The sequence below is a fragment of the Rhinopithecus roxellana genome, chromosome 20, assembly GCF_007565055.1.
Source record: "Rhinopithecus roxellana isolate Shanxi Qingling chromosome 20, ASM756505v1, whole genome shotgun sequence".
NCBI classification, from domain to species: Eukaryota; Metazoa; Chordata; class Mammalia; order Primates; family Cercopithecidae; genus Rhinopithecus; species Rhinopithecus roxellana.
The window spans coordinates 19,117,752-19,136,739 of record NC_044568.1 but is presented as its reverse complement, the minus strand read 5'-3'; the positions used below and the strand labels follow the sequence as shown (position 1 = coordinate 19,136,739).

The following is an 18,988-nucleotide window of genomic DNA, read 5'->3' as shown; positions in this document are numbered from 1 at the left end:
CTGTCCGCATGCAGCCCTGACTGAGGTGGGCAGGACCACGAAGCTGGTAGAGCCAGCCAGGGCTGCATGGACAGAACAGGCCTGGAGCTCTCACCTGGTGGGCACCTGACTGTGCTTTTCCTCGTCCTGGAGGGCAGGTGGCCCCTCAAGCCCAGCTATAGCCTTGGGAGAACATGCCCACTGCCATGCTGGGTGAATCCTCAGTGCACATCCCAGACAGAAGACTGTGAGACATCCTTTATTAGGCCAAGAGTGGCCACGTGCACAGATTGACAGCCGCTCCTCCCTGTACTGGGACCACCCAGCATCTTCAGGAGCCTCTGAGCCAGAGGCGAGTGAGGACAGCACCAGAGTGTGGGAGGGGAGGAGGGACAGGACAGATGTGGTTTGTACCCCAGGGAAAGGGCAGGGAGCAGTGTGGCCCGGACCTTTTTTTTTTTTTTTTTGAGACAGAGTCTCCCTCTGTTGCCCAGGCTGGAGTGCAGTGGCACAATCTTGGCTCACTGCAAGCTCTGCCTCATGGGTTCAAGTGATTCTCCTACCTCAGCCTCCCATGTAGCTGGGATTACGGGCACTTGCCACTATGCCTGGCTAATTTTTGCATTTTCAGTAGAGACGAAATTTCATCATGTTGGCCAGGCTGGTCTCAAACTCCTGACCTCAGGTGATCCTCCCTCAGCCTCCCAAAGTGCTGGGATTATAGGCGTGAGCCTGGCCAGACCTTTCAAACAGAGGCGGGGGTGCCTCTCACAGGGACCCCACCCACTCAGAGACTTCCAGGTGCCTCTGCTGCCCGAGTGCCCACAAAGGGAGAGCAGAGGCATGCAGGGCGCTCTGGTCCAGCTAGGAGCCAAGATACCCTATCCCCACCTAGAGGTTCACAGAGGAGGGAAAGTAGCTGTTCTCATTCCTGGGGATGGAGAAGAGAATGGGAACATGGGATGCAGTCTGTGCTGGGATCTAGAACCTTCTGCTCTCTCCCCTCAATGAGAAAACCCACTCCCTCCCTCTCTTTCCTCCCTGGCAGGGAATCCTGAGAAGAAACAGCCTCCCCCAGGGAGGGTTCTGAAGTGCGCCTGAACCCAAATGAGCTCTGGGGCCAGGAAACGGTGTATATAAATATATAGGCTGTGTATATATATTATAAATGTATCTATATATGTATATATGTACATGCACAGCTCAGAGCATCCTATCCTGGTACAGGGGCTGCCTGGTGCCTCCTGGAGGCCTGGCCTGCTGGGGCTATCACTTGAAGTCAAGAGTCCTGGTGTTAGGGATGTAGAGGGATTGGGTCTGGCGACTGCGTCGTGGCGTAGTGTTGAGGACGTCCACGCTCTTGCGGCTGGAACGCACCACGTCGGCCACAAAGCTGGTGCACTCACTGCAGACATCCTTCAGGACACAGCCGTGGGCGTAGATGTGGGGGAACGCCTCCTCCACGCTCTGCCACTGTGGCCCTTGCAGAGATCTGGGGGGCGGGAGAGGGCAGTCAGGGAGAGGAGCCAGCCAGGGTGCAACACCCCCTCCCTGACTGTGCATCCCACAGCCCCCTCCTGGCTGCCTTTCACCCTAGGCCTCCCCTTGGCCCTCAGGCAACAAACACAGCTGGCAGCGTTCATCTCAGCAAAGACTCTCCCCCGACCACCCGAGTCCAGTTTCCATCTCATACTACTCAGCCTCCCAGAGCTCTACAAAATGATCTGTCTCTGCCTTGGATTTCCATTTCCTTGGGGTGTCCTAGCACACAGAGACAAAGCCAGCCCCCTCCACCCCAGCTCTCAAGTTCTTGTTCACGCTCGACCACCACAGTGACTCAGCACAAGGCAAAGAACGCACTGAAAGATGTCTCTTCTCTGGGTTGGCGTGGTTTTGGCCGCTGATACCCTCTGAGGACTCTCAAAGCCCAGTGTGTAGACAGGGATGTGTCCAAGCTTCTTAGAAGGCATCTTCATCTGCAGCAGAGGGAGGAGCTATGAACCAGGCATCCCCACAGACACATTCAGGGTACACTCGGTGCTAAGGAACCTCCCTCCCCAATCTGGGACCTGCGTGGCAGCCAGAGCTGCCTGGAGAATATTTGTTGTCTCTATGCTCTCCAGTGTCTCCTCTGTGCCTTTTGTCTGAAGACTGGCACGTGATTCCTGCTTGCTGCTCATCGGCAGGGGCTTCTTAGAGGGCACACACCAGTCCCTTTTTATACCATACAGATCTACCACCATGCACTGCACATAATCCACATTTAACATGGATGCGGTGGAAGCTTCTCCATTGCCGAGTGGCAGGATATAGAGTAAGACTTTTAAAATAGTGGTAGTAAAAGTCTTGCTTCTGAACTGAGGCCTGAGGGTTAATATATATATATATATATATATATTTTTTTTAAGACAAGGTCTTGCTCTGTTGCCCAGGCTGGAGTGCAGAGGCACAGCCACACTCGCTACAGCCTTGAACTTCTGGGCTCAAGAGATCCTCCCACCTCAGCCTCCCAAAGTGCGGGAACAGCAGGCATGAGCCACCACACCTGGCTGGTGACATACTTTTATTTGTATTTTATTTTATCTTTTTGAGACAGAGTCTCTGTCACCCAGGCTGGAGTGCAGTGGTGCGGTCATAGCTCACTGTGGCCTCCACCTCCCGGGTTCAAGTAATTCTCATGCCTCAGCCTCCTGAGTAGCTAGGATTACAGGTGTGTGCCACCATGTGCAGCTAATTTTTTTGTATTTTTAGTAGAAATAGGGTTTCACCATGTTGGCCAGGCTGGTCTCAAGTAGTCCGCCAGGCTCATCGGCCTCCCAAAGTGCTGGGATTACAGGTATGAGCCACCATGCGCAGCTGACATACTTTTAAATGTTAGGATCCCTTTACCTCTGTGTACCTGCACGTGAGCACACACCCCAACTGCAATAAGAAGCCCCTCCTAAAACACCCAAAAAGTTATAGAATATAAGAAGGTAGGACTTTTAGAGGGGAAATGAAGGGTTTTTTGGTACCAGGCTACTAAAGTGGAATGTTTAAAAATAATAACCTATAAAGGTCTTTAAAAACTGTACACTATCTTGGAAAGTATGGGAATGGATTCTGCCTGAAGGGAGATAAATGAGGTGCCTGGTGAGGGCAGCACATCCAACACCTCCAATCAAAGCCAGTGGAGCCCCCATCTACCTAGCTCAGAACCCAGATCCCACATGGTCCTCACCTTTATGCTACAGGAAGTGCAGACAGCTCTGGAAGGGAACAGAGGAAAGGCAGTGTCAGCAGGGAGGAAACCCACGAAAAAACAGCTGAGAAACTCGCATTCCAGCCTCCACACATCCCAGTTCAAACCATCCTTGCCTTCTGCTTGATGCTTGGTTACTTCAGTGCTTTATTTTATTCCAAAATCTTGCTTTTCTTTATACTTAGGTATCCACCCAAAATATATGTGCCCCTCAGCATTCTCTTAGGAAGGCTGGCTCCAGGAGTTTTCTCCTACCAAGTTTTCTGTTGCCAAGTGGCAGGATATAGAGTAAGGTTGAAAAATAGTGGTGCTGGGCCAGACGTGGTAGCTTACACCTGTAATCCCAGCACTTTGGGAGGCCAAGGCAGGTGGATCACCTGAGGTTAGGAGTTCGAGACCAACAAGGTGAAACCCCATTCCTACTAAAAATACAAAAATTAGTTGGGCGTGGCTGCAGGCACCTGTAATCCCAGCTGCTTGGGGGGCTGAGACAGGAGAATGGCATGAACCCAGGAAATGGAGGTTGCAGTGAGCTGAGATCACGCCACTGCACTCCAGCCTGGGGGACTGAGCGAGACTCTGTCTCAATAAAAAAAGAAAAATAGTGGTGGTAAAAGTCCCTTTTAAGCAGATTTTTGTTTCTGAACTGAGGCATGATGGGTCACATACTTTTGGAATGTTTAAAAACAAAAACCTATAAGGGTCTTTAAAAACTGCACACTGTCGGCCGGGCACGGTGGCTCACGCCTGTAATCCCAGCACTTTGGGAGGCCAAGGCAGGTGGATCACGAGGTCAGGTGTTCAAGATCGGTCTGGCCAAGATGGTGAAACCCTGTCTCTACTAAAAATACAATAAATTAGCCGGGTGTGGTGGCGGGTGCCTGTAATCCCGGCTACTCGGGAGGCTGAGGCAGAGAATTGCTTGAACCCAGGAGGCAGAAGTTGCAGTGAGCCGAGATCATGCCACTGCACTTCAGCCTGGGTGACAGAAAGAGACTCTGTCTCAAAAAAAAAAAAAAAAAAAAAAAACCTGCACATTGTCTTGGAAAGACATCTAAGATTCCTTCTAAGATGACGCATAGACATTGGTGTGTGCCTGACACTACTCACCGTAAAAGCACCATGGAAGCCAGAGGGGCCTCAACTGAGATGCTCAGTTTTAAACAGTGAGTCAATTTTGTTTTAATCCCTGTATCTGATTTCAAAAATAAATACCTTATGAAAAATTCAAGGCTGGGCGTGGTTGCTCAAGCCTGTAATCCCAGCACTTTGGGAGGCAGAGGCGGGCGGATCACAAGGTCAGGAGATTGAGACCATCCTGGCTAACATGGTGAAACCCCGTCTCTACTAAAAATACAAAAAAATTAGCCGGGCCTGGTGGCGGGCGCCTGTAGTCCCAGCTACTCGGGAGGCTGAGGCAGGAAATGGCGTGAACCCGGGAGGCGGAACTTGCAGTGAGCTGAGATCGCGCCACTGCACTCCAGCCTGGGCGACAGAGTGAGACTCTGTCTCAAAAAAAAAAAATTTCAAGGCTGGACGCGGTGGCTCACCCCTGTAATCCCAGCACTTTAGGAGGCTGAGTTGGGCGGATCACCTGGGATCACCTGAGGTCAGGAGTTGGAGACCAGCCTGACCAACATGGAGAAACCTCATCTCTACTAAAAATACACAAATAGCCAGGTGTGGTGGCACATGCCTGTAATCCCAGCTAGTCGAGATTGTGGCACTGCACTCCAGCATGGGGAACAATAGCGAAACTCCGTCTCAAAAAAAAAAAAAAATTTCAAACATGAGAGAATTAAAATTTGGACACTACATCCTCAGAAATGATCCCTGCTAGTAATGGTTTCCATCCTCCAGGCTTTTCCAAGCATATATCAACAGAAATGTACATAATTTTACAGATAAAATGAGGTGATTTTTCTTTTCCCAGACAGGGTCTTGCTCTGTCACCCAGGCTGGAGTACAGTGACACCATCATAGCTCACTGCAGCCTTGACCTCCTTGGCTCAAGTGATCCTCCCACCTCAGCCTCCCAAAGTGCTGGGATTATAGGCATGAGCTACCATACCCAGCCTTACTTTATTTATTTATTTATTTTTTTGAGACAGTCTCCCTCTGTCACGCAGGTTGGAGTGCAGTGCTACTATCTCAGCTCACTGCAAGCTCCACCTCCCAGGTTCAAGCAATTCCTCTGCCTCAGCCTCCCGAGTAGCTGGGACCACAGGCGCCCACCACCAGGCCCGGCTATTTTTTTCTATTGTTAGTAGAGACAGGGTTTCACCATGTTGGCCAGTTTGGTCTCGACCTCCCGACCTTGTGATCCACCCACCTCATCCTCCCAAAGTGCTGGGATTACAGGTGTGAGCCACCACTCCCAGCCCCAGCCTTACTTTTTTATTCAGTCTGGGAAACTCTAGCTTTTACTTGGGTTGTTTAGATCATTTACAGTTAATGTGACGGCCAGGCGCGGTGGCTCAAGCCTGTAATCCCAGCACTTTGGGAGGCCGAGACGGGCGGATCACGAGGTCAGGAGCTCGAGACCATCCTGGCTAACACGGTGAAACCCCGTCTCTACTAAAAAATACAAAAAACTAGCCGGGCGAGGTGGCGGGCGCCTGTAGTCCCAGCTACTCGGGAGGCTGAGGCAGGAGAATGGCGTAAACCCGGGAGGCGGAGCTTGCAGTGAGCTGAGATCCGGCCACTGCACTCCAGCCTGGGGGACAGAGCGAGACTCCGTCTCAAAAAAAAAAAAAACAACAGTTAATGTGATGCTAGATAAGTTGTGTTTAAGTCTGACATCTTGCTATTTGTTTTCTTTTTGACTCATTTCTTTGTTCCCCTTCTTTTCCTACCTTTTTTTGGATTAATTAATTTTTATGGTTCCATCTTATCTCCTTTGTTGGCTTATTAGCTGTAACTGTTTTATTTTAGTGGTTGCTTTAGGACTTACGGTATACATCTTTAACTTATCACAGTCTACCTTTAAGTAATATTTGTATTGCGTATATAACAGCTTACTATACCTTATCATAGTGATTCACCTTATCATAGTGAACCTTAAAATAGTGTAGTTCTGGCCAGGTGCAGTGGCTCACGCCTGTAATCCCAGCACTTTGGGAGGCCGAGGCGGGTGGATCACGAGGTCAGGAGATCGAGACCATCCTGGCTAACACCGTGAAACCCCGTCTCTACTAAAAAATACAAAAAACTAGCCGGGCGAGGTAGCGGGCGCCTGTAGTCCCAGCTACTCGGGAGGCTGAGGCAGGAGAATGGCGTGAACCCGGGAGGCAGAGCTTGCAGTGAGCCGAGATGGCGCCACTGCACTCCAGCCTGGGCAACAGAGACTCCATCTCAAAAAAAAAAAAAAGTATACTTCCAATTTTCTCCTCTCCCTGGCCTTAATGCTAACTATTGTTATCAACACTACTTATACATGTGTTACAGAACCCACAATACATTGTAATTAATTTTGTCTTGTTTTTTGCCTGCCTGGTAATCTTTCATTAGATGCCAGACATTTTATCTTGCTGAATACTGCTTTGTTTTTTTGTTTTTAAAAAAGTCTTGTTCTTGAGCTTTGTTCTCAGAATCAGTTAAGATATTTGTGAACAGTTTGATCCTTTCAGGTCTTGCTTTTATGATTTATCAGTCAGGCCTGGAGCAACACTCACTTTGGGATACTTATTCCACATTAGTGAGGCCAGGCCTTCGTGTGCATTCCGGTTACGACATTTCTGGCTGTGGCTGGTGGAAACAGATGTTATTCATTCCTGGCCCTGAGCACTGTTCCTTCAGATCTTTATAACAAGGGAAGGTAAATTTTTTCTGTAAAGGGCCAGAGAATAAACCTTTTAGGCGTGGCTGAGCGAGTAACAAATGGGTATGGCTGTGTTCCAATGAGATTTTACTTGCCAAACAGGCAGAGGACCAGATTTGGCCCATGGCTATAGTTTGTCAATCTCTGCTTTAGGATAAATGTTTTGCAGCCTTCGGTCATTTCCTTCAGAGAGGGGGGCCTTCTCTGAAGCTTTCTCGGCGCAGCCCTCTCCTCTGGAGTTCTGCATGGGGGATTCAAGCTGCTGTTGTCTCCCTGGATTCTCAGCTTTATCTCCTCCATTCGGGGAGTCTGGCGGCTGTGGCTCATGGCCTAGAAGCTCTGCAGGCAATGACTGCGGTGATAGCAGGCCTGCCCTGTTGTGTTTCCTTTCTGTTGCCTGCTGTCCAAAGTCTTGAAAAGCATTGTTTCATATCCTGTTTGTTCTTGGCTGTGGAAGATGCCTATTACCCCATCTTGGCTGAAACTGGGAGTTGCTTAGCTATTTAAATTTCATTTAATTTAAATAAAATTTAAAATTTAACTCCTCATTCAACTAACGATATTGGTGGACTCATCAGCCATGGAACATGCTAGAACATTCCTGGAGTCACAGGAAGTTCTGTAGGCAGCACTGCCTAGAGGCTGCTCACCTCCTCCTTCCCTTGTGAATTGGCAGCTCAAGGGAAGGCTCACCTCTTGCAGAAGAGACAGGTGGGTGGCCATGAGAACAGCGGGAACTTGGCCCGGCAGCAGCAGCAAATCTGTCAGGAAAGACCTGATTAGAGCCCGGCTTTGTCCAAAGCTCCCTGGGTCCTGCCCTGTCCTTGCTGCCCCTCAGGGTTCCCAACCAGATCATGAGCAAACAGTCCCGGGATCCGCCCCCGACGCAGCAGGCAAGAGAGCAGCCCCACGTCTAGGCAGCCTCACCTTCCCCTTCTTCAGACTGCTGAAGAGCTCTTTGTTCTGCAAAAACTTCTCCATCTCGGCCTTCACCAGCACACGGCGCACGTCCATCACCTCTTCCACGGTCAGTGCAAGGCTCTCCACGGGGTGGCTGAACTCCTGGGGGACGGGGCAAGGGGCTGTGCTCACTTGGCCTCAGGTAGAAAGTCTTCCATGCAGGAGTCTCCCCCAGCTTGCTCTCCTTCCCTGAGGACCCTCACACCTTCCTGACCTCAGCCTAAACAAGCCCTCAACCTTCTAAAACACTTGTCCATCAGCCATGCATCCCCATGTCTTTGATGAGGCACTGCTGCTGCAGGCTAGGCCTCCCATGACCAGCGGCCCCTGCCAGCCAGCCCAGCCTTCACTGGCCATGCTCCACACACACTCCCCTCAGCCCATGTTTGTTCAAGGTGTCCCTCCCTGCAAACGCACTATGGGCGGATCCACACCAGCCAGAGTCCATCTCAAATCCTCCCTCCCTGAGCAGCTGATGTCCTCTCATCCAGAAGGTCCAGGAGCCTCCAACAGACCACCTCACTCCTGGGGCCCAGCTTGTATCTACCCATCTGCACTCAGCACACCTCCTGTGTCCTGACCACCGATTCCTGGGGCCACATTATGATGAGTGTGTCCTGTTTTTGCCTCCCTGTGCTTGGCATAGAACTTGACACCTGATCTCTCTAAGCCTCAGTTTTCTCTTCTGTTAAATGGGGCTGGATTTCAGCTCCATCGAGATGACTCATGCCGGCATAGCGTTCACAGTGTCAGTCATTACTCTGCTGAGGCAGGTGGGCACCATCTATGAAGGCGCCACACACAGATGGATTTGGACCATGTTTTCTGCTTTGGATTTGCAGTGGGTTATCCTGTCTAGAGCTGGGAACACACGCTCCTGTCTGGCACTGAGGGGAGCTGAGGTCCTTGTATTCGTTCCTCACTCTGACCAGAGGCGCCCAGGGCTTTGGGCTTCTGTTGCCAATTGCCTGATGGTGCTGTTTCCAGCTGAACAGTTCACCTGAGATGTCAGAGATGTTACACCAACAACGTCCGTGGCCAGGAGCCCTCACGTCGGGTGCAGAGAACAGCTGCCTGCTCCCCAGGTGAGGCTGTGAGCCCAGGGCAGATGGAAGGCCAGGTTCTGTGATGCTCAGTAGCCCCCCTTCAGAAAGCCCTTCTGAGACTTCAGAGCTAAAGAACCACTCATGTGACCTGTGGTCATCTTAAATGCGTCCTCTAATTCCTTAAGAAGTGAGACTTCGGCCGGGCGCGGTGGCTCAAGCCTGTAATCCCAGCACTTTGGGAGGCCGAGACGGGCGGATCACGAGGTCAGGAGATCGAGACCATCCTGGCGAACACGGTGAAACCTCGTCTCTACTAAAAAATACAAAAAACTAGCCGGGCGAGGTGGCGGCGCCTGTAGTCCCAGCTACTCGGGAGGCTGAGGCACGAGAATGGCGTAAACCCGGGAGGCGGAGCTTGCAGTGAGCTGAGATCCGGCCACTGCACTCCAGCCCGGGCGACAGAGGGAGACTCTGTCTCAAAACAAAACAAAACGAAAACAAACAAAAAACAGAAGTGGGCCTTCATTCCCTCCCTCCCCTTGAGAATAGGCTGGACTTAGTGACTCACTCCTAATGAGTTGAGACAACGTGGCACTTCTGGACTTGGTCACAAATACTCAGTGGCTTTCACTGTGGTCACTCTTGAATCACATGCTCTGGGGGATGCCAGCCGCCACCCTGAGATCGCCAAGCAGCCCCGAGAGAGGCCTGTATACACAGCAGGGGACTCGCGTCTCCTGCTCACAGCTGGCTAAGGACGCCACTTCAAGTGGTTCTTCCAGCCACCATTTGAGCCTTCAGTCGAGCCTGCAGGCCCCACTGCCATCCTAACTGCAGCCTCACGAAAGACCCTGGGCCGGAGCTACACAGCGAAGACACTTCCGGAGTCCCAACCCTCAGAAACTGTGTGAGATAATACATGTTTGTTATTTTAAGATGCTACATTGTGAGGTAACTTGATGCAGTGATATATAGCTAATCCTAGACTAATGAGGCAAGCCCTGCGTTTCGGTGGGGGATACGAACAGTGCCTTGCGTTTATATAAGGCTCATAGTTCTGAAAGCATTTTAACATCTGTTCTCATCTGAGCCTCTTGATAAAACCTCAAATAGTGACAGCAACCACACCGTTCACATCCCTCCAACACCTGCATGCTGCCAGCGTGGCCCACGGCCGCACACTCCCCTTACCTCAGTTGATTAAATCATACACTAGAACTCCGGTCTACGTGGCCTCAAGATGTCAGCAAAGAGGAGCTCCTCACAATTACAGGTCAGATATGAAACCGAGGGGAGAGGGGCTGAGCAGTACCCTGGCGGCGTCACGGCCAGAGTCAAGGTCGCGACCTAGTGAAGCCCCCTCACACTGACCTCCAGGCACACAGGGCGCGCAGGTTCGCGGTCTGCCCTAACCCCACACTGAACCCTTCAATTAGGGACGTCCCTTGCAAGGTGGCTCCAGGCTCCGGGGTCGCAGTGCCGTTCGGCCCCAGCAGGCGGCAGCAGAGACCTCTGCCGCGGGCAGCAGCTCCGCCACTGGTGCCCCGAAGACCTTCAGACCACGCCCCCCAGACTGGCGCTCAGACCACAGTCCCCAGACTGGTGCTCGAACCACGACCCCCAGACAGGGGCTCAGACCACGCCCCCCAGACTGGTACTCAGACCACGCCCCCCAGACTGGTGCTCGAACCACGACCCCCAGACAGGGGCTCAGACCACGCCCCCCAGGCTGGCGCTCAGACCACGCCCCCCAGACTGGTGCTCGAACCACGACCCCCAGACAGGGGCTCAGACCACGCCCCCCAGACAGGTGCTCAGACCACAGTCCCCAGACAGGTGCTCAGACCACAATCCCCAGACAGGCGCTTAGACCAGAGTCCCCAGACAGGCGCTCACACCACGCCCCCTAGACAGGTGCTCAGACCACAGTCCCCAGACTGGCGCTCGGACCACGCCCCCCAGGCTGGCGCTCGGACCACAGTCCCCAGACTGGCGCTCGGACCACGCCCCCCAGGCTGGCGCTCGGACCACAGTCCCCAGACTGGCGCTCGGACCACGCCCCCCAGACAGGCGCTCGGACCACAGTCCCCAGACTGGCGCTCGGACCACGCCCCCCAGGCTGGCGCTCGGACCACAGTCCCCAGACTGGCGCTCGGACCACAGTCCCCAGACTGGCGCTCGGACCACGCCCCCCAGGCTGGCGCTCGGACCACAGTCCCCAGACTGGCGCTCGGACCACGCCCCCCAGGCTGGCGCTCGGACCACAGTCCCCAGGCTGGCGCTCGGACCACAGTCCCCAGACTGGCGCTCGGACCACGCCCCCCAGGCTGGCGCTCGGACCACAGTCCCCAGGCTGGCGCTCGGACCACGCCCCCAGACTGGCGCTCGGACCACGCCCCCCAGGCTGGCGCTCGGACCACAGTCCCCAGACTGGCGCTCGGACCACGCCCCCCAGGCTGGCGCTCGGACCACAGTCCCCAGGCTGGCGCTCGGACCACAGTCCCCAGACTGGCGCTCGGACCACGCCCCCCAGGCTGGCGCTCGGACCACAGTCCCCAGGCTGGCGCTCGGACCACAGTCCCCAGACTGGCGCTCGGACCACGCCCCCCAGGCTGGCGCTCGGACCACAGTCCCCCAGGCTGGCGCTCGGACCACGCCCCCCAGACTGGCGCTCGGACCACGCCCCCCAGGCTGGCGCTCGGACCACAGTCCCCAGACTGGCGCTCGGACCACGCCCCCCAGGCTGGCGCTCGGACCACGCCCCCCAGGCTGGCGCTCGGACCACGCCCCCCAGGCTGGCGCTCGGACCACAGTCCCCAGACTGGCGCTCGGACCACGCCCCCCAGGCTGGCGCTCGGACCACAGTCCCCAGACTGGCGCTCGGACCACGCCCCCCAGGCTGGCGCTCGGACCACGCCCCCCAGGCTGGCGCTCGGACCACGCCCCCCAGACTGGCGCTCGGACCACGCCCCCCAGGCTGGCGCTCGGACCACAGTCCCCAGACTGGCGCTCGGACCACGCCCCCCAGACTGGCGCTCGGACCACGCCCCCCAGGCTGGCGCTCGGACCACAGTCCCCAGGCTGGCGCTCGGACCACGCCCCCCAGGCTGGCGCTCGGACCACAGTCCCCAGACTGGCGCTCGGACCACGCCCCCCAGGCTGGCGCTCGGACCACAGTCCCCAGACTGGCGCTCGGACCACGCCCCCCAGACAGGCGCTCGGACCACAGTCCCCAGACTGGCGCTCGGACCACGCCCCCCAGGCTGGCGCTCGGACCACAGTCCCCAGACTGGCGCTCGGACCACGCCCCCCAGGCTGGCGCTCGGACCACAGTCCCCAGACTGGCGCTCGGACCACAGTCCCCAGACTGGCGCTCGGACCACGCCCCCCAGACAGGCGCTCGGACCACAGTCCCCAGACTGGCGCTCGGACCACGCCCCCCAGACAGGCGCTCGGACCACAGTCCCCAGACTGGCGCTCGGACCACGCCCCCCAGGCTGGTGCTCGGACCACGCCCCCCAGGCTGGCGCTCGGACCACAGTCCCCAGACTGGCGCTCGGACCACGCCCCCCAGACAGGCGCTCGGACCACAGTCCCCAGACTGGCGCTCGGACCACGCCCCCCGGGCTGGCGCTCGGACCACAGTCCCCAGACTGGCGCTCGGACCACGCCCCCCAGGCTGGCGCTCGGACCACGCCCCCCAGGCTGGTGCTCGGACCACGACCCCCAGACAGGGGCTCGGACCACGACCCCCAGACAGGGGCTCGGACCACAGTCACCAGACAGGGGCTCGGACCACAGTCCCCAGACAGGCGCTCGGACCACAATCCCCAGACAGGCGCTTAGACCACAGTCCCCAGACAGGCGCTCACACCACGCCCCCTAGACAGGCGCTCACACCACGCCCCCTAGACAGGTGCTCAGACCACAATCCCCAGATAGGTGCTCACACCACGCCCCCCAGACAGGCGCTCAGACCACAGTCCCCAGATAGGCGCTCAGACCACAGTCCCCAGACTGGTGCTCGGACCACGCCCCCCAGACAGGTGCTCAGACCACGCCTCCCAGACAACGCTCAGACTATGCCTCAGGCAGAGCCTCAGTACTGAACACCTGGCTGGCAGCGGGAAGGTGGGCGCAAAGACACCTCCTGGGTCGCCCTGGATGACAATTGCACCCTCACTCACCAGCCACAGGTGTTTGGCATCGGGGGTCATGGAGGCCTCGGGTCTGTCCCCCGAGGAGCCCCGGTTGCTGAGTAGGGGGTGGCTGGGGTCAGAGACGCTCGCAGGACAGGTACCTGGGGGAGAGCAGAGGCTCCGTCAGGACTGCCTGACAGGAACTGTGGTAAGGAGGACTGTGCAGAGGGGATGACAGAGATTGTGGAGGGCTCCAGGGGAACCAAGCAAAAGGTCAAGTGGAGAAGCAGCCACGCACTAGTTACACAGGTAATTCTAGCACTTAGGAGGCCAAGGCGGGTGGAACCTTGAGCCCAGGAGCTCGAGACCACCCTGGGCAACGTAGTAAGACCCTCATCTCTAGAGAAAAATATAAAAGTTAGCCAGGCGTTGTGGAGCACGTTGGTAGTCCTAGCTACTCAGGAGGCTGAGGCGGGCAGAATGCTTGAGCCCAGGATGTCAAGGCTGCAGTGAGCTATAATGGTGCCTCTGCACTCCAGCCCGGGCACCAGAGCAAGACCTTGTCTCAAAAAGAAGAAAAGAGTGAAGAGTGTGGCTTCCACATTGGGACTTTTGTTGGGGCCCATGTGATATAGAGGGTCCACAGGACCCCCGAAGGGTCCCTGTGTCTGAGCCCCAGAACGAGCTGGTGTGGGCAGTCCCACAGCACCAGTGAGGCAGACTACAGATGGGTGGGGCAGGACCCTCCTCCCACAGTCCACACCTCACACTGGTGCTGGGGGTCGACCTCCCTCCCTCCACCAGCTCCAAGAGGCTGAGGCACAGCTCCAGGTGGGGGAGACCTAGGTTAAGCGAGAGGTTTGGAACTGGCCTGGCCTGGACCTCTTAACACTGGGAAGGGAGCCATAACCACCAAACGCGATTGTCCCAAGACTCTGGCCTCACAGGCAGACAAGGAGGCCTGGCCGTGCCTGGTGGGATGTGGTGGGTGGGGTGACAAGAACCCTGAGTTGCAAGGGCTCTCTGTAAAGTTCAGCTCTCACGATGGTAGGAGCAGCCCTGTACAGCCAGCAAGAATCGTTCTGTGCTCAGCAGCGCGAAAAGCAGTTGAAGGAACCATGGCACAGGTTCCAGAGCCATGTGCTGTAAACCCAGCTGGTTCACTATGGACACACTGCTCCCTTCTCAGAGGACTAGAAGGGGTATCACTCATCAGCTCATCTAGTTAGCTATCTTTCTATATCCCAATGTTAATAATAATTATGTCTAGGTAATAGAATCATGAGAATTATTTTTAAATATTAAAAAATATTTTTACAATAAATATGCATTACTTAATAAGAAGTTCTCAAGTTAAAGGGAGATGCCTGCCTGAGGTGGTGCCCTCTTGCAGGCATGAGCTCCCTGGGTCCCTGGGAGCTGCCTGCTCAGGAAGACGTGGGCTGAGGTGGAGGGATGGGTGCCCACAGGACGGGTCAGGGCGGGGGCGAAGGGGGCTATGGCGGTGAGAAGCAGCACTTGCCCTGGTCTCGGGAGCTGGGCCTCCACACACGCGCGCTGCCAGCTCGGGGCCGTGGGGGCTCCGTCCCTCCTGGGGGCTGGGTGGCCGACTGCAGGCCGGAGGCCACCTCACTTCGGAGCTGGGCCAGGTCATGCTCTGAGAAGGAGCGGTCCCGTTTCAGCGTCACCTCCCCACATGGAGACTCTTCTTCCTGTGGACACACCAGACACGGCCCTGCCCTAACAGTGCCCACCAGTGCCTCCTGCCCATGCCTGGACCGAAGCAAATGACCCAGGGGTGCCGCTGGGTCTGCTGCGATGTGGGGCAGCCTGCACCCACTTCCCAGCCTGCCCGCCTCTGGGCAGTTCATGGCAAGCACCCTAATAACCAAGCCCTTCCGGAAAGTCCTGGAAATTGACAGGTCTAGTGTCAGATGGAGGCAAAGCCCTCTGGGATGGCCCCCAACAAGGCCATCACCAGCCCTTCTGTGAAGAGAGAAGCATTCCATTCACAGGGCAGCCAGGGTGGGCAGAGAACCTCGCTGGGACCACCTTTTCACATCAACTAGTGGGGGGCTCAGTTTCCTGGGCCTGAGACAGCGATGCACTTCCGCTGTCAGCCTTCCATCGTCTATGGGAGGAGGCAGCCCAGGCCCTCTCCCAGAGTCACCCTTCTGAGCGGCCAAAATGGCAGGGTCCCCGAGCCCCACAGGCCTCCTCCTAGGGCAGGACGTCAGTTTCAAGGGAGAGCCCCTGGACAGGGGACATCACACTCACTGCTGCCCCCAGCTTAGCTGAGCCCTTCTCACTTCCTTGGCCCCCATCCTCCCATTCCTGGTCTCTTTTCAGGAATACTCATGGGTTCTGACCTCAGACGTGTTCATTTCTTCCATCTCGGCCAAGGTGGGCGCCTTGAGCAGCACACGGGGCCGCGGGCGCTGGGCGCTGCCCACAGCATCTGTGACCGACAGGTTGATGCAGGAGGTGGACTTGGCATCTCCAGAGCAGGCGTTGAGGATGCAGGGCAGAGACCCAAACCCTGGGGAGATGGGAGCCAAGCAGGACGGGCCAGTGAATGGGGAGATGGCAGGCAGGAGCTGACAGCTTTGTGTGCACCAGCTGGCTAAATTCCCTGACTTTGCAGAAGGGGAAACTGAGGGCTAGTCAGCCATTTAAAAAAATGAGGAACTAGGCTGGGCGCGGTGGCTCACGCCTGTAATCCCAGCTACTCAGCAGGCTGAGGCAGGATAATCACTTGAACCCGGGAGGTGGAAGTTACAGTGAGCCGAGATTGTGCCACTGCACTCCAGCCTGGGGGACAGAGCAAGACTCTATCTTAAAAAAAAAAAAAAAAAAAATGAACTCCAGCCTAGAGATCTGCCTAGTGTCTCAGAGGCAGAGCAGATGTAGGATTGGAGTTTGCCATCTCATGTAAGGAATGGTGCAGCACCGAAGGCTCTCAGTGACCTTTCACAAGGAGAATTAGGTCTCAGACATTTGAACAAATGCCTGTCTTGGGGCCGGGCGCGGTGGCTCATGCCTGTCATCCCAGCACTTTGGGAGGCCGCGGCAGGCTGATCACCTGAGGTCGAGAGTTTGAGACCACCCTGGGCAACATGGTGAAACCCTGTCTCTACTAAAACTACAAAATTAGCCAGGCATGGTGGCAGGTGCCTGTAATCCCAGCTACTCAGGAGGCGGAGGCAGGAGAATCACTTGAACCCAGGAGGCAGAGGCTGTGGTGAGCTGAGATCACGTCACTGCACTCCAGCCTGGGCAACAAGAGCAAAGCTCCGTCTCAAAAAAAAAAAAGAAAAGAAAAGAAAAGAAAACATTTTAAAAGTTTGCTTTTATTCTATTTATCTTCTAAATGCTGAAATATGTCATACTATTGTAAACTATGTAGACTGGCAAATACACGTCAAGTCCAGGATAACAGGGTATAAGATCATGTTAGGCGCGGTGGCTCACACCTATAATCCCAGCACTTTGGGAAGCTGAGGCAGAAGGATCACTTGAGCCCACAAGTTCAACACCAGCCTGGGCAACAGAGCAAGACCGTGTCTCTACAAAAACACAAAAATTAGCTGGGCGTGGTGGTGCATGCCTGTCGTCCCAGCTACTCGAGAGACTGAGATGGGAGGATCGCTTGAGCCTGAGAGGTTGAGGCTGCGTGAGCTATAATGGTGCCACTGCACTCCAGCCGGGGTGATAGGGTGAGACCCTGTCTCAAAAAGAAAAAAAAAAGACATAGGAAATTCCAATGGCCTTGTAAAGTTTTTAACGAGATACATAAAAAGTGATTTTTTTTTTTTTTGAAACTAGGTCTCACTCTGTCACCCAGTCTAGAGGGCAGTGGTACAATCATGGCTCACTGCAGCATCAAGCTCTCAGGCGCAAGCAATCCTCCCACCTCAACCCCTGGAGTACCTGGGATTACAGCCATGTGCCACCACACCTGGCTAATTTTTCTTTGAAATTTTTGGCAGAGATGAGGTCTCACTATATTGCCCAGGCTGGTCTTGAACTCCTGGACTCAAGCAATCCTCCTGCCTCAGCATCCCAAAGTGCTGGGATTACAAGGCGTGACCTACTGAGCCCAGCCTCAAAATTTCTTATTTTTGGCTAGGTGCAGTGGTTCACACCTGTAATGCCAGCATTTTGGGAGGCCGAGGCGGGCAGTTCGCTTGAGCCCAGGAGTTTGTGTCCAGCCTGGCCAATAGGGTAAAACCCTGTCTCTACTAAAACTACAAAAAAAAAAAAAAAAAAATTTGCCGGGCGTGGTGGTGCATGCCTCTAATCCCAGCTACCCAGAAGGCTGAGGCATGAGAATCGTTCGAACCTGGGAGGCGGAGGGTGCAGTGAGCCGAGGTCGCGCCACTGCACTCCAGCCTGGGCAACAGAGCGAGACTCCATCTCAAACAAATATGTACATATTATTTTAATTGTTTAATTTTTTTTTTTTTTTTTTTTTTTTGGTGACGGAGTCTCGCTCTGTCGCCCAGGCTGGAGTGCAGTGGCCGGATCTCAGCTCACTGCAAGCTCTGCTTCCCGGGCTCACGCCATTCTCCTGCCTCAGCCTCCCGAGTAGCTGGGACTACAGGCGCCTGCCACCTCACCCGGCTAGTTTTTTTGTAGTTTTTAGTAGAGACAGGGTTTCACCGTGTTAGCCAGGATGGTCTTGATCTCCTGACCTTGTGATCCGCCCGTCTCGGCCTCCCAAAGTGCTGGGATTACAGGCTTGAGCCACCGCGCCCGGCCAATTGTTTAATTTTTTTATCCCCAAGTAATCTGAGTTTCAAAAGCCTGTGTGCCTCAAAAATTAAGATGTTCTGTGTCTTCCATGGGTTCAGGCACCCTCAGGGAAATGCCACCTTCCAATGTGCAACCTGACCAGGGGAATGGGGGGCCCCACCAGGGGCACAGGGGTCTCTCTTCTCCTGCCATCCCCTCGCTCACCGCGGGCAGCCCAGCCCTCGCCCCGCACTGGGCGCAACCTCCGCTCCTGCTTGATCTCCTCCAGGATCTTCTCATGCAGGGACCTCTGCTTCGGTGGCAATGGGCGCAGCCGCCTCTCAGAGACCTGCAGTGGGGAAGCAAGCCATGACAGGGGCCCACTCTGGCGTCGGAAGAGCCGGCCAGGCCCACCCGGAGGGAGTGCTGCTCCTGGGGGCTCTGCATGCACCTGGGGTGGGGTGGGCATGGTTCACATGGCCCCTTCCCAGAAAGAGGGCCCAGGGCCACACAGCCCCAGGCTGGCCCACAGGCAAGAGGAAGCCAGCCCGCCTCACTCATGACGCAGACGCGCTGGGACACCTCCCAGGCTGGCCACAGGACAGCACCAGGACCCGGGCGGCCCCTGAAGAGGAGGAGGCTGGGGCAGCACCTGCTTCAGTGGAGGCCGTGAGCGGATGAAGTCCAGGATGAGCTCGTGAGCGTCCTTCTTCACCCGGGGCGGGATGTCCCCATCCACCTGCGGGGAGGACGGCTGATCTGAGGCCCTGCAGGGACCATCCGCTAGAGCAGGGGGACTGGGAGAGGCTCACTCAGCCCAAGGAGAGCCTGGTCTTCACACCTACTCATCCTCCCACTCTCAGCTCGTGGGGACCCAGCTGCTTCCCTAGTAAGCGCACGGCAGACCCACAGGCCATGCTCTGGGCGGCCACAGCATCCATGGTCTGACATGTCCCCTCCTGGCGGCCCCAGTCTCCAGCACCTGGGACTCATCTGGAGGTGGGGTGGGGTGGCACACACCTCACAGGGGCATCATAAGAGCCATGCCAGCGCATCCTAAGGGCTCCAT

At 55.6% G+C, this 18,988-nt stretch overlaps 1 protein-coding gene across 2 annotated transcripts in view; it reads right to left on the bottom strand.

The window, feature by feature from the left end:
- Positions 1-222: 222 nt before the first annotated feature.
- The window catches only part of SPIRE2 (spire type actin nucleation factor 2), a 43,520-nt gene continuing 24,754 nt past the window's right edge, over positions 223-18,988 (bottom strand). Inside the window, exons 6-15 of one of the 2 annotated variants that reach the window (XM_010378436.2) lie at positions 18,572-18,658; positions 18,145-18,268; positions 15,555-15,724; positions 14,708-14,897; positions 13,234-13,346; positions 7,968-8,102; positions 7,734-7,801; positions 3,200-3,227; positions 1,840-1,955; positions 223-1,471 (exon numbers count right to left, since the gene is read on the bottom strand). In XM_010378436.2, the coding sequence (XP_010376738.2) occupies positions 1,249-1,471; positions 1,840-1,955; positions 3,200-3,227; positions 7,734-7,801; positions 7,968-8,102; positions 13,234-13,346; positions 14,708-14,897; positions 15,555-15,724; positions 18,145-18,268; positions 18,572-18,658 (1,254 nt within the window). In that variant the 3' untranslated portion in view covers positions 223-1,248. The remainder of the gene's footprint in view (positions 1,472-1,839; positions 1,956-3,199; positions 3,228-7,733; positions 7,802-7,967; positions 8,103-13,233; positions 13,347-14,707; positions 14,898-15,554; positions 15,725-18,144; positions 18,269-18,571; positions 18,659-18,988) is intronic. The other variant, XR_004055515.1, reaches the window with a different exon arrangement.